This window comes from Anguilla anguilla, chromosome 1 (assembly GCF_013347855.1).
Source record: "Anguilla anguilla isolate fAngAng1 chromosome 1, fAngAng1.pri, whole genome shotgun sequence".
Classification (NCBI taxonomy): Eukaryota; Metazoa; Chordata; class Actinopteri; order Anguilliformes; family Anguillidae; genus Anguilla; species Anguilla anguilla.
In genome coordinates, this window is record NC_049201.1 from 12,025,727 (window position 1) to 12,039,860 (window position 14,134).

Here is a 14,134-nt window from a genome sequence, read left to right on the forward strand (position 1 = left end):
GTGAATAATGCATGGAGCGACTCGGCCTCGCCAGCGCGCGCGCCGTGTGGCTAATTTAAGACGGAGAGGCGGCGGGGCGAGTGGGCGGGCCACGAGCTGTTTTTGCCCAGCGCGCCCACTCCTTCATGCCGTCACACCTGCCTGTGAACGGTAATTAAAAAGTAATAGGAGCAGGAAAGGAAGCAACAAGGTAAAAGACTGAGCCGCCAGGAAGAGCAGATAAAGTGGCAGCAATAAAAAATTATATGACTACATACATCATTCTGCCAGCATACAATTTTATCTGGGAAAGCAGGGCCTTTCCACATTGGAATAGATGTGTTACCAAAGGTTGCCAGGAATGTGTGCAGGAGTTTCAGCACTGGAAATATGTGTGGGGGTGTGATTGAGCAGGACCTCATTGCTACTATATTTATGGGAAGTGTGTTTGTGTGTGAGTGTGTGTGTGTGTGTGTATGTGTGTCAAAGTGGGTAGGCTGCAAAGGCTATTTTCTTTGTAATTTATTTATGTATTTATTTATTTATTACAGGGTAGTTGCTAGAAGGCCCGATCTTACAGATCATAATCTTAGCCTGGCCTGCCTTGTTGCGGTGATAAATTTGGAATTTGTGTGTTCTGTTATGCCTTCGTACTCCACTGAACACGGTAGCCTGTCTAACAGACTTTTCCACTGAAACAGTAACACAAAGACAATACAGACAATACACTGGCTGTCAGGTAGATTCTTACAGGTTTTGATATCCCAGGGTTGTCACAAAGGGAACTTCCTAAATGTAAAAAAAAAATGCAAAACAGTTATTTGAAGAAGGGCAGGTTCCAAAAATGCTCTGAATTACTTTTTAAAAAATCCACTTTTTCATCAAATTTTATGTCTTCTGTATTTCACACTGAAGTTATTTGAATAACTTGTCAACAATATCGAATAACCGGGATGAAATATGAAGGTTAGAATCTATCATCATCAACTGTGTCGCTCTGATCCCACTTTGCTGGATTGGACCGGTATCTGTGGCAGGCAGATGCAGGCTTTTGTTGAGAGCTTCTTGACCTTTTATTTGTGGAAGCAGTAAACCATGTGCTGTAGCACCACCGCTGCAGTTAAACTCTGAATTGAGCACAATGGGAATCACAGGCTGAAGTCAAGTAAAAACTGATGAAAATGAGCCAATGTGGAGCAAATGGATGAAGGAGTTACGAGGGAAATTTGTATAAAGAATGGTGGAAAATAAATATTACTTTTTAAAAATAATTCTTTTTATTCATTTTTGCAAATGCTGTTCCTTTTCAAATGTAATTATCCTGTGCATGTTTATGTTATCTGTGTGTGTGTGTGTATGCGTGTGCTGAAATGAGATCTGCTAAGATAATCTGTGTGTGTTGTGGTTTGACTTCTATGTAATGAATTATTCAATGTGAAGCACACCGTGTATTGTAATGACATATATTATTGTCAGCAGAATAGCTTAATTTAGCAGGATTTTTATTTGCTGTTATTGTTGGAACAATATTTCCTCAAAATAATTTCCTTGCCAGAATACATATGAGCACAAATGGCTTCAGAAATGTCTGCTACACACAGAACTTACACTTTTTGTAATAAAGAAATTCATTAGGGAATTCAGAATACATTTCCGTTGGGTATTTTAGCATCATTACAATAGCAAGCAAAATAAGGTGCAACTGTGATTACATCAGCAGTGACATGAGCCTGCCACCAGACACACACACACATATGCACACACACAAACATGATTTCATGATTTCATGCAGATGACTATTGCTATGCATATGTAAAACATTAATTATTATTTCATTGCATGTCATTTTCAAGGTAGCCTATTAGTTTAACAATTCAACATTTCATAAAAAGAACCTCAGGCCACAAAATGCAAGAAATCAATTCCAATGTGTGCATTTATGCTTATTCTAGGTTCATCGTTTTACAGTCAGTCTAAGAGATACTTATAGCATGTCACATGTACGGTCGCTAGCTTCATTGCTACAGGGCAGCTGTGTCCCTGACTGTGCTTCCTATGTAAGATTATATGAACAAGCTCCTTGTTAGCTATTATGAGCTCCTACATGCATTTTGCAACATGATAAAATATGCGATCTGAACAGCCCAGCCATGTATGAAAACAACAGACCACATATATGCCAATCAGGTGAAAAAAAAAAGAAATCATAAAAGAATTAAGCCATGCAATCCAATACAGTAGTATTGTAACGAATGGCTATTTGTCGCATCAATATATGTTGTAATGATAGGATGCAGTCAGTTGTTACGTATCATATATAAATTATACCTTTCTTACACAAATTGTGGGGGTAGAAGCTACAGAAATGGCGATACCAGGCAATATGAGGGCAGCATCATTCTGGGCACTGGACAAAATCTGTAGCACACATTCATTTCTCTCTATTTGCCTTCATTTTCAGTTGATAATAACAGATGAGCTTATCAGCACAGCTACACTGATTTTGAAGGACTGGGCCATAAGATTTTCAGCTGCCACATAATTACGAAGAGCCACAGAATGGGTGGGGTTTATTTACATATACAGCAGGCGGCCAGCAGGAGGCGCTGCGACTGCTTCGGTGCATTTCGCACAAAGCTGGGATGTTCTTTCCGGCAAGGACCCCAGCAATACCTGTCACTTTGCTTCATTATTTAACACTGATTGGCCCTGGCTGCCAGACAAATGGCATTTATGGGGCCATGAGGAGGAATGAGAAAGGCCTTGTTGTCACAAAGATGGTTTTGTTACTGTTGGCTTTGTGATTCCCTCTCCCTCTCTCTCTCTCTCTCTGTCTCTCTCTGTGTCTCTCTCTCTCTCTCTCTCACTCACACTCACACACACATACTTCCTCTGCTTCTGAATGCTGTTAGTAAACAAACAAATCAGTAAAAAATAAAATAAATAGTAAACAAAAAGAGATATTTGACTGGGTGAATGGTATTCACGTGTATCTGGTGCCTGCTAAAGCCCATGGGCAAGAAATGTCAATGCCTCAAGACATCCTTGGGGAGTGTCATCATAATTATTATTACAGTCTTTGTTATTATTAACGCTCCGAGCTCCAGACAGTGTTGTTGAAGAGAAGATTTTGGAATTGATGGATGTCTTTGGATGTTGTTTTTGAAAAGCTAACAAATGAGCATGATGCACTTTTGAAAAATCAATGTGGCTGTCTTCCAACAGACAATGGGAACAACAGTGTAAATGGGAGCGAAGAAGAGCCATTGTTGCATGAAAAAGAAATAAAAAGGAGACAGAGAGTATTAAACTAACATTCTCAAGAGTTTTATTCACTGGTTGCATTATGCTCACCAATCAATTTAAACCTATTAATAAATTTGAATAAAATGAATAAAAAAGAATGAAGTGCAAGTTCTAATGCACAGTAAAAAACACAGCAATGCCATTTGATATTTGTTAATTCTTTACTCTTCACCAGACTTCAAACATGATATTAAAGGGTTCATCCTGTAAAACATTAAAACATATTAGTTTGCTCTAATTAGTTTAGTTATATGTTCACAAGGATGTTTGGAAGTAACAAATGTTCTTGTTAATGAGCAGAGAGTTCTATTTATTGTGGTCTAAAATACCATATTGTAGCTTTCTTCTGTACCAGTTTGTTTTCCCCTCCCAATCTACCATATATTTAACACTTCCATAACCAAAATGACAACCAGTAATTATTCCAGTGTTATCCTGCATTTGCACTTTCCCCAAAAGAAAATGAATTAGACATTATGCACTGGCTTTAATCCACATCTGCACTTCATTGTATAACCATTGATACGGATTAATGTTTTCATTTTTCTGTTCCTCTGAACACACTTGCACAATATTCACAGTACTAACACTGTCAGCTGCCTAAGACTGAATTGATGAGAAAAGGGCCTAATTGGTAAGGTTGTCCGCTTACGATTTGCGGCACAACTCTTCCCAAACAGTAGCTGTGTACAGGCAAGTGTATCAGAGGTGTGCTTCTGCATACAAGTGGTTTGGTTTTTCTTGCTAACTGATTCAGCATACTTGTCATATGCTCTCTAGTCAGTAAATTGATTAAAACCAGTTTACCGTCATGATGGAAAGAAAGGAGAATCGATAGCTGTTGGTGTTGATAGGTGCTGAGAGCTTAGCAAAGCCTCGGTTTTAATTTCTTTCAGGTGATATAAAGCACTACGATATTATTATTAAGATATTATTGCCAGCTGTAATTATGGTGGGTTGCAATCACAGTGATTAATGCCCTCAATGCTATTTTAAAAGATGGTATTTGTACAGTAACAATGATTAAAACTTATTAATCACTTGAAATTGTACCATAATTTTAAATTTGGAAATTTACCTCAATTCTCTTAACAAAACAGTCAAGCATAAATACAGCAGTGAAATATATCTTACGAAATGTGATCAAATGAATTATCCAGTATGGCTCATTCTACCCACCTATTTTGGCAGAACTGCTCCACTGCTGTGGTAGCAGCCCTCTTGGCGTGTCCTGGCCTAGTGGCTCCTTGTCAAACCGCTTCCCTTGGGGCCTGTCAGAGGCAGTCTTCCTCCTACTTTGACACGTCTGACAGTGGCTGACCAGATTGAACAGATTATGCACAGCACCCCTGACCTTTCGCTAAAGGTCAAGTCTATTTAGTGTTGAAGGACTCTGCTCAAACACACCAAATGGCAGAAGTGTCCAAAGATTGAAGGATGGAATGTAACCTTAAGACCAGGACAAAGCCAATATCATCTAACCATAATTTATGTATCTGACGCCAAATAATTTATCTGACTCTGATTTCTATTAGGGCCCCAACACCAGACATGATTATGCTGTATATAATAGAATAGTATGCAAGTAGTACACAAAAGCAGATTTAGTGAAGTTACCAGTCCTGAGAGGGGCTCCTAGGAAGATAGTGGAATGGGGGTGGGAGGAGGGAGTTGGGTGACAGCAAGAACCGTTTTTTGCATTTTGCATGGATACCATTTGCATTCCTAAAGGGACCTGGACCGGAGTACTTCTGTAACCTGTAAACGACTCTACAGAGCTACTGTCAAGGTTAAGTGCATGTAACAGTGTTACTTCATACCGACGACACTGTAGTAACATGTTTGAGTGATAACTCAAAAACCTCAATGATGCAGACCAGTTAGTTCAAATGAGAGGATTCTTGTTGTTTAATCATTTCAAGATGGACATTGAAGTTTAATAAAGGACAACCAAAATGTTTGTTTAAAAAAAATGCTACATACAGAAGGGAATTACTAAAAGGTTAACATTAATTTGTCATTTTTTTAAAGATTGTTTATTGATTAAAAAAGGAGAAAGGGAGAAAATGAAGGTGAGCAGAGAACCTCTGATGCACTTCAGACTGCAGAGGTAAGAATCACAATCCCACTGCTTGATTCAGTAGCCTGCAGTTCAGCCGAAATCCACTGCGTCTCTAAAGCGACCGAAATCAAACACGTAACCATGCAATTAGATGTGATGGAAAGGCAAATTAGATGAACACAGACCATAATGAGTTTGATACAATCAAATGATTGAATTAATGGAATAGATATGATGAGGATAGTGGATCATAAATCTTTGGTTCCGATCCAAATCTGGCTTCTGACTATGATTTATGACTGAAACGATCTTAAAGGGGACTCACAGAACTCACTGTTCCTGTGCTTGGAAAAGTTTTTAGTTTCTGAAGTGGGACTCCTATTCAGGAGATGTGAGCATGTGATCTAAACTCTGTTGTTATCAGAACTTGAGAAAAATGACAGTTCCAAGCTGTTGCTAACTAGCTAGGAAAACAAAATTGACTGTAGTTGCTCCTCTTTAAAAACAGTCACTGTAACATTCAACCAATTCAGAAATAACAAGGCAGCTGTGGTTTATCTCTTTCATACAAAATGGCCAACCTTTTTCATAAAAGCAATTTACGCTTTTTAAAAGTATACAGACCTTTCAAATTAAGCTAAATAGGTTTCAACATGTACTGTAAAAGAAAAAAAAACCATGCAAGGTTTTCCAGCTTTGCAGTGAAGTGGAGTGTTAGATTACTTAAGACACACTATGGTGTGAGCTAAAGGATTAAGAGAATATAAGTTTTACACACCATTTGCAGTAGTTGTAAGCGATGCATAAATTGTCATCGCAGTGTAACAAGAAGTATTTTTAAATGTGATGGAAAGCATTTACCTAGCAGAAAAAAAACTTGATTACTTAGATTTTCTATTGCTTTCTTGGCAAAATTATAACCTTTGAAACATACTTATTGGCTTTAAATTTTCAGTGTAGTTATTCTACACAAGGTAACCTTTTATAATATTCATTGTCAAAAGGCATGTATAATTCAGTGCTTATTTCCCCTCGAAACCAAAAAAAAAAAAAAAAACACCAGCCGACAAAATCATATTCTGTTACTGACTATTTATGTATATGTAAAATATTAATGAGCACCACTTTCAGAATCAATGCGCAGCTGTGCACAGAATTATTAAATTACTAATTCAGATGATTCAGGTACAGTAATTATGTGATTGTTATTGACAACAGGTGGCTCCATGATGGAGAGTATTGACAACTGAGTATTGGCAGACTCAGTTAGCGCCTATAAAACTAGTCTGCTGAAAATATAGGGCCCTGGATATCAGCCCTAGATAATGCTCATACTCGAGGCATTGTTGGCAAAACCGTCGGAGGCTGAACCTGTATTTGAACCTTTGAACCTGTTATTGGACGGTTTCCCTGCCGTTATAGATCCACCGTAGGCCAGCAATGAAATGGAAATGTAACTGGGTGGAAAAATCAGAGGCTGTATATCATAACACTGAAGCCGTGGAGGAATCGATTGGAACCGAGTTTCTGCCTATTCCTCAAGAAAGCTCTAAGCGGTGACCTTCGCGTCCGACCAGTGGCGGTGACAATGACATCTGATACGAGGTCTAATACTAGGTCTGCATAGGGCATGTGTAAAAGAACAAGGAGCAAGATGTGTAGAAACAGTGCGATCATCTCCCAAAGTGAAATAAATCATTCAGTACCACACAGATGTAAAATACACTAATAACACATTTTATTTTAACCTGGGTATTTCTTAAATTAAGGAGGAGAGTAATCACCTTTATGAATACATAATGATATTTGGCATATCTGTCATGACTTAACAGAGCTGTCCGAGCCGTTTCTTCTCTTTTTGGCGTTTGAGTCCTCATCCTCCTCTGACTCTGACTCATGATAGGTCTGTGTGTTTGCAGACTCCGCCCGTCTTTGGGTCACTGAAGGAAAGGTCTGGCCTGGCCCCAGGACCTGTCTGACCGTCATGTTGATGCGGGACGTCTGGATGTACCTGGCGCACACCGCCCAGTCCCCCTCCTGCACCCTTTGGGCCAAACAGTCCGTGGGGGTGTCCTGGTCCGGCCCATGTAGCAGGGGCGGGGGCAGGGGGGCCCCGGCCGGGGCAGCCACGATGCGAGGCACCGCATGGTACAGCAGGCGGCTGGGGCCTGACATCACCATGATGTCACCGCTGTGCATGAACATGGCCGTGCCGGGATCCTCCCTTCTGGCTCCGCCCAGCAGGAAGACTGCGGACTGCCCGAAACTGTCACCAAAAACACAACAGCATCAGCATCAGCACCAGCTCGTCGCAAGCTACAATGCTGCTCTGACCGCAAATTATTTTACAGGAATGTTCACACAATTTTCATCTCAGCTTTAAATCATCTGTCTGTAACCCATGTGAAATGGGTGTCACCTGATAAATCCTCCACTTCAGCCCTAAGGCAAAAGCAGTGCAGTGTTCAGAAAAAAAATAAAATCCTCATCATATATATGACAAGGAAGGCAATGGCTGCAAATCCCCTAAAAAGGCACAAGCACACACACTCACATACGTGCATACACACACAACACACACACGCGTGCACACAACACATACACACACACACACACCAAAATCACTGCTGGCTTACGGCCTTGCCTTTTCTCTTCCCATACCCACATCCCAGGCGTTCCTCCAGCCCCCCGTTTACCTGAAGGAGAGGAGGGGCCGGCTGTGGTCCAGCTCCGACTCGTCCACGTGGATCCCCAGGGAGGAGTCCGAGCGGTAGTAGTTCAGGATCCCGGCCTCGGCGGTGAAGCCGGGGAACCCGCAGGCTGCAGCCACGTGATTGGACAGAGCGTGCAGGTCTGCGGGGAAGGGCGTGTGCTGCTCTGCGGAGTACGTCTGCAATGATGCAATGACACCTCTGAGGTCACAAACACATAACCTACAGTTCACCTCTGCCTTACCAGACTAGCATGTGCATCAAAATGTACAAATAACAATTATGAAGACTACAATGTGCTATTATTATTATTATTATTATTATTATCACCTACGTAGTGCTTTCTATAATCTAAAGGCATCTATAATCAAATACATTTGTAAAACACAGGAGGTGCAAAATAAGCACAGAGATAATAAAAGATGAATACAATCAAATGAATTGAACAGAAGTTACAGTGCATGAGCAGTCTATATGCATCCCTCAGTGCAAAAATCAGCTGCAATAGAGACTGCATTCAAATGCACATACAAGAAACAAACATCTTAGTTTCTTGGCTGCATATTGAGGCTTTACAAGTTCTCAAATTTAAAATCTGCAATTACTAAAAACTGCAAAAAATAATCCCACCCTTGAAGAAACCGGTTCAAAATTGTATGGGAATCAATTTTAAAATCCAGCCTAAGAGAACGATTCACACTAATAATGAAACTCAACAATTTTATTCTTTTGTTTTCTGAATGCGTTTCCGTAGTCGCACAGAGGCAGAAATCGGTAATCAATAAATAATCGTGCGAGCCGCCGTCCCAAACAGCTCAATTAGCCCGGAATGCCTCTGATCTCAGTTGAGCCTGCACCTCCCCTCCTCAGCCTTAAGTGGATGGGGGACCCTGCTTAAAATTCACAGATTGTTGTCAGACATTTGGCAATGTCAAACTGAGATCACAGTTAATGAATCCGGTGTGCAATTCCTGACTGATTTAATACGACAGAAGACTAAACACTTTTGTGTAATTAGCATATAAACAAGACAGGCGTCATGCCTGTACAATTAGAGATGAACTGTCTTGAAAGGAGCAAACAGCCCTCAGAAGATCCAGGACTGAGTGAATTCCCCTGGAGAAGTGAACTAGAATAAGTAGCATGAAAAACTGCTAATATATGGAATACATTGTGGAACAATTAATTTGTTAACAATTAAGTGGTGATACTTATTTTGGAGAATGAACAAAGAATAGCATTATAGTTTTATTTGACTGCAAATAAATTATGTTTAAATAAAACACTGAACCCAGAACCACACAATCCAAATAAAAGATTTTTATAAAACAATTATACACAATGTCCAGACAGGGGTGTACTGTACACTATACATTATTCAATAATTAATTATATATTATTCAAGTTATTTAAATATATCACATCACACAACTTCTTGATAAAAAGCCAATATACTCCTTCACACAATCAGACAGTAAAGAAAACAAAAGCTACTACCTTGGTGTCCCAGTTATAGTGGTACCCCAAAGTGACCCAACGCAACTTCTCCAGCAGTGTTTTGGGTTCCCTCTTTCCTGACACTTTGCTCCTGTGGTAATGAAATAATCCTTTTTCAGGGAGGAGATAAAATGACTGATTTATTATTTTATTGAGCCTTTCTCCTATACCCTGTAATTCTCATAATCAGTAACAATGGTAATGAAGCTTTAAAACGGCTTATCAAATGGGCGTCAACATAACTACATCTAGTTGCTTAAGACTGAACACTGCTGCTAAACAACCTCAAAAACCAAGTTATGGACAGAACTGATATTAAAAACTCTGCACACATGCATGAGGCCCATCATTAACCAAACTGTAAAATGTACTTTACATCATTTGAAAGTGGTCTAAAACATGAGTAGCCAGTAGTAAAAGTGTGACCTGAGAAGAAAACATTTTCAGAATGTCCAAGAACGTGCTGAAGCAAGTTGGCCAAAGTTATACAATCTGCTGTAGAATGAAGTGACTGAATGTACACAGGCTGCAGTGATGTAACCCGCTATTCACCTCATCAGCTGTGAGCTATCCTCCCAGATATGCCCGGTCTCTGATGCGGACATGTGCATGTCCAAATTGCACACGTTCGGTTTCTGTGGGTACACCTTCATGCACTGCTTCACCCAGTACTGCTGAGTGCCGGGCAGGAACGGGTTGGAAATGAAAATGAACCCTGTGGGGAAAGTAACCGTTAGCAGTGCAGCAACTTTCCACCTGTCGAATTACATGCAATTACATATTTATCCTAAACAAAGTAAGCTCAATGCAAGTTCATGATATGTATTATAGGAGTAAACAACAAAACTCTGTCATTACAGATATGCGCTTTAAATATAAAGTACTTAAATGTGTAGTTACACAGGAACAAGACCTCTAATGTAAAGTGTGGCCAAATTCCATGCAAGATTGCGTGTGTTGCATTGCATGCAACACACAGACAAATCTCTACTGTAACAGTAAACTTACAACAGTGTCTCTCTTCTGGACAAACGGGCTATTTTAAATGAGCAGGACAGAAGGACCGCTCCTTCAAGTTGCACATACCTGGATAACCCTGGAGACCAAAGGCCTTCCAGTCCCGGACTGGCTGAAGTCCAGCGAGGCGAGCATCGCTCTCGCTGACCGCTGCTGGGCTCAGTTCAGTACTGAACACCTGGGCGTGAAGACAAGCTGTCAGTAATGGAACCGTTTCAAATCACCAGCCCCCAGCTCACCCCTGTGCCAGCATCCATAGTGTAGTACACTTGCTCTGGGACTATTCGACACAGCAGCTACGCTTATAAAAAAAACCAGTTAGATTGATGCTTTAAAAACAGCGCCTTGATGAATCATTAATAATGATAATTAATGTAACCAGGCCCTTTTTAAATTGCCATATACATCTCAATACTCACACCCATAGTCCCACGATAAAAAGGGTTACTTGGTAATTGTTCATAATTAATGATACCTCAACATTATTTTGTAATACACAGTCCCATGTGCAAATTAAAAATGCTGTTCTGAATCTGATTACACTCAAAGTGAATGTCACTAGAAAACAGGAAGACTACATTAATTTACTTATACACGTATTAAGAGAGTGCTGGTCATTAAAAAAAAATACCATTCTTTTTAAAATGGTAAAACAAACATGACTATTTCCAACCAAACAGAGACACTAATAAGGTTGATAATCTGATCTTGAGTTTTTGTGCATCGGCTTTAAAAGACACTGGGTAGACATAAGTATAAAATCAAATTTGCCACTAGTCTCAATTTCTAAAAACATTTCAGAATATTTTATAAAATTATTCACAATTGCACACAGCAATGGAATATAAATGTATTGTATGCATTACCAACTTAAAGAACACACAACATGTCGGAGACAAATAGTAAAACAGCACAACATATTCCAAAGTATCTCTTTGAAAATAAACTCTTTGTTTTACATGCACAAACAATTATGCTTAAACCATCCGTGACAACAATTTCTCAAACATTAAAATCTTGATTAAAGGGGAATGGCATTTATAATACTGAATCAAAACAGTACAGAGATGCCTCAGTAAATGTTTTCATGTTTTAAAAAAGAAAATTACGACGATAATGACAAGTACAACAGAGCTCTGAATAATGCACCTCCTGAACTAAAACCAAGGTCACTTCAGTACAATGCTTCCACATACTGCACAGGAATTCCCTCATAACTAAATACAGGGAAAAGTAACAGAAACAATGTATTTGCTGCGCTTGACGTATGGTAAAGCAGTGGTAACCACCCATTCCTCGAGATCTGCCGTCCTGTAGGTTTTCACTCTAATCCTAACAAAATACACCTCGCTCAACAGCCAGAGATTGTGTTGAGCTGTTCATTGGTTTTCTTTATTTAGAAAGATATATGATTTATCCAGTTAGATAATTGTGATCGCGTAATTCTATGATTTATTACATATCACAGTGCTAATATCTCTAGAAGTCCTCCAAACAGTAGATGCATTTCTTATGTTACATTGATATACAGTGCTAATGTTAACAGACTGTGTTCATGTTGGTAATTTGCATTGCCACAAAGGATTGTGCAACATGGGAGACTACACTCTCCAGTCAATTTGTTAGGTACATGCATCAAGTACAAGGTAGGACTGCCTTTTTCCTCTAGAACATTCTGAAATCTCTGCAGCATGGATTCAACAAGGTGCTGGAAACATTCCTTAGGAATTTTGGTCCATGCTGACTTAATAGCATCATGCAGTTCCTGCAGATGTTTTCCCCTCACTCTGCAAACCTCCCGTTCCACCTCATCCCAAAGGTGTTCTATAGGACAGAGATCTGGGGAATGTGCAGGCCATTGGAGTAAACTAAAGTCACTGTCATGTTCATGAAACCAGCCTGAGATGCTGTGTGCTTCTGGTGCATTATCCTGCTGGATGAATCCATTTGAGAAAGTGCAGACTGTGGCCATAAAGGAATGCACAGCACTTTGTGTTATGTGGCATTCAAATGATGCTCAGTTGGTAATAAGGGGCATAATGTGTGGCAAGAAAAAACCCTCTTCAACATGTCTTAATGCTTTATATTTTGAGCTGCAGCTGCATGGTTCCCTGTTTGGAAGAGCAGACTATATTTGCGTTTACGAGCAGGTGTCAATAAAAAGTGGCTGGTGAATGTAGAAAGCCTACACTTCGAGGAAATGTACATCTAAACTTGACCCTAACTACTCTGAATTATAGTCATTATTTGCAGAAATAATATTGTCAGGTAGCTACAAGAAACCTCACACCCCAAATACAAATTAATTTCTAAATACCCTATGTAAACAACAGTTTTTTGAAAAGCACAAATACAGTCTTCACCTGGGTATAGAATTGGGCCTCAAAAACAGTATGGTTGTTGACTGATAGCACCCACCCACGACTCTATGAGCTTTCAGGACATGACAACACTCAGAGGAACGTCGCACGGCTAGCCCGAAACTAGTAGCCGAAATAGCCGTTCGTTCAACAACAAATACAGAGACTGATTTCACTTCACGAGTAGATGTCAGGCTCGCTGTGTGGATACTATTCACCTTTTCATTTCTCAAACCTTTGGAGAAGTCGATCACATCGCTGAAATCGGGTGGTGGTTTTCTGCGTTTGTAAAATTTGAACAACTTCCTAAAGGCATCTTCCCCGTGCTCCACAATGGAGGCGGCCATCTTTTCCTTTTTAGCGGTGAACTTTCAACTCAAACATCATAGCGAAGACGTTAATGATTTTAAATAAATAAGTAAATAAAAATTCACTTTTTATTTAATTCTAGATTATTCCTAACGAAAACAAAACAAAATTACGTACATGGTATAATTCCACAAGCATTCATTCTGAATGAGCGGCTGCTGAAGAAAACCGTACAATACAGTGTATTAGCCTCTGGTATTAGCTAGGCAAAGAGAAAAATAGGTTGGAACCGGAACCGGTTGGAACTTAGTGACGTACTCAAATTAATTAAATGGGCATAGTGCTTCATCAGTGATTTGGGATCCGTCGTTCATGGTCGTGGAGTGTATACTCGGCATTGTCATTATAACGCTGCGCTGTGAAAATGTTGCGTAGATGCAGTATTTTCTATTCGTTCACCGTTTCATTCGCTTCTGGTTAATTTTGATATCGGTGATTATGCATTAAATAATCTTATCCTGCTAGTTGAAGTGTACACTGCTAGCGCAGATGATGTAACCTTACATTATAAAAAAATGGCTGCTCAAATGTGTTCCAAGTGTTTCCAAAATAACATGGAGCCGGACAAGCAGTAATAGATAACCAAGATTTCATAGCTAGAACTGACTGGTAATTTATCACTTAGAGAAATAGGTATGTTTTCCGCCAATTTTCTGACGCTTTGACATTGACTGCCTGCTACCTAGTGCAAGGAGCACTGCGCTGTCTTCTTGATGTCGTGCTGACAAACTTAGTGATGGTTCCTAATAGATATAGCAAGTTATACATTTATTTTGTTGGAGAAATAAGGGAGTACTCTGGACAATTGGGCTTGGTAAAAAAAACCCGCACCT

General features: G+C 39.7%; 1 protein-coding gene across 1 annotated transcript; it reads right to left on the reverse strand.

Moving 5' to 3' along the window:
- Positions 1 to 7,063: 7,063 nt before the first annotated feature.
- On the reverse strand, positions 7,064 to 13,499 carry alkbh1 (alkB homolog 1, histone H2A dioxygenase). Its single transcript, XM_035386262.1, has 6 exons — positions 13,151 to 13,499; positions 10,642 to 10,750; positions 10,108 to 10,270; positions 9,556 to 9,646; positions 8,044 to 8,237; positions 7,064 to 7,613 (listed from the first exon to the last, which is right to left on the reverse strand). Exons 1-6 carry the CDS (start codon positions 13,277 to 13,279, stop codon positions 7,166 to 7,168), a joined length of 1,134 nt encoding a protein of 377 aa, XP_035242153.1. The 5' UTR covers positions 13,280 to 13,499; the 3' UTR covers positions 7,064 to 7,165.
- Positions 13,500 to 14,134: the final 635 nt, after the last annotated feature.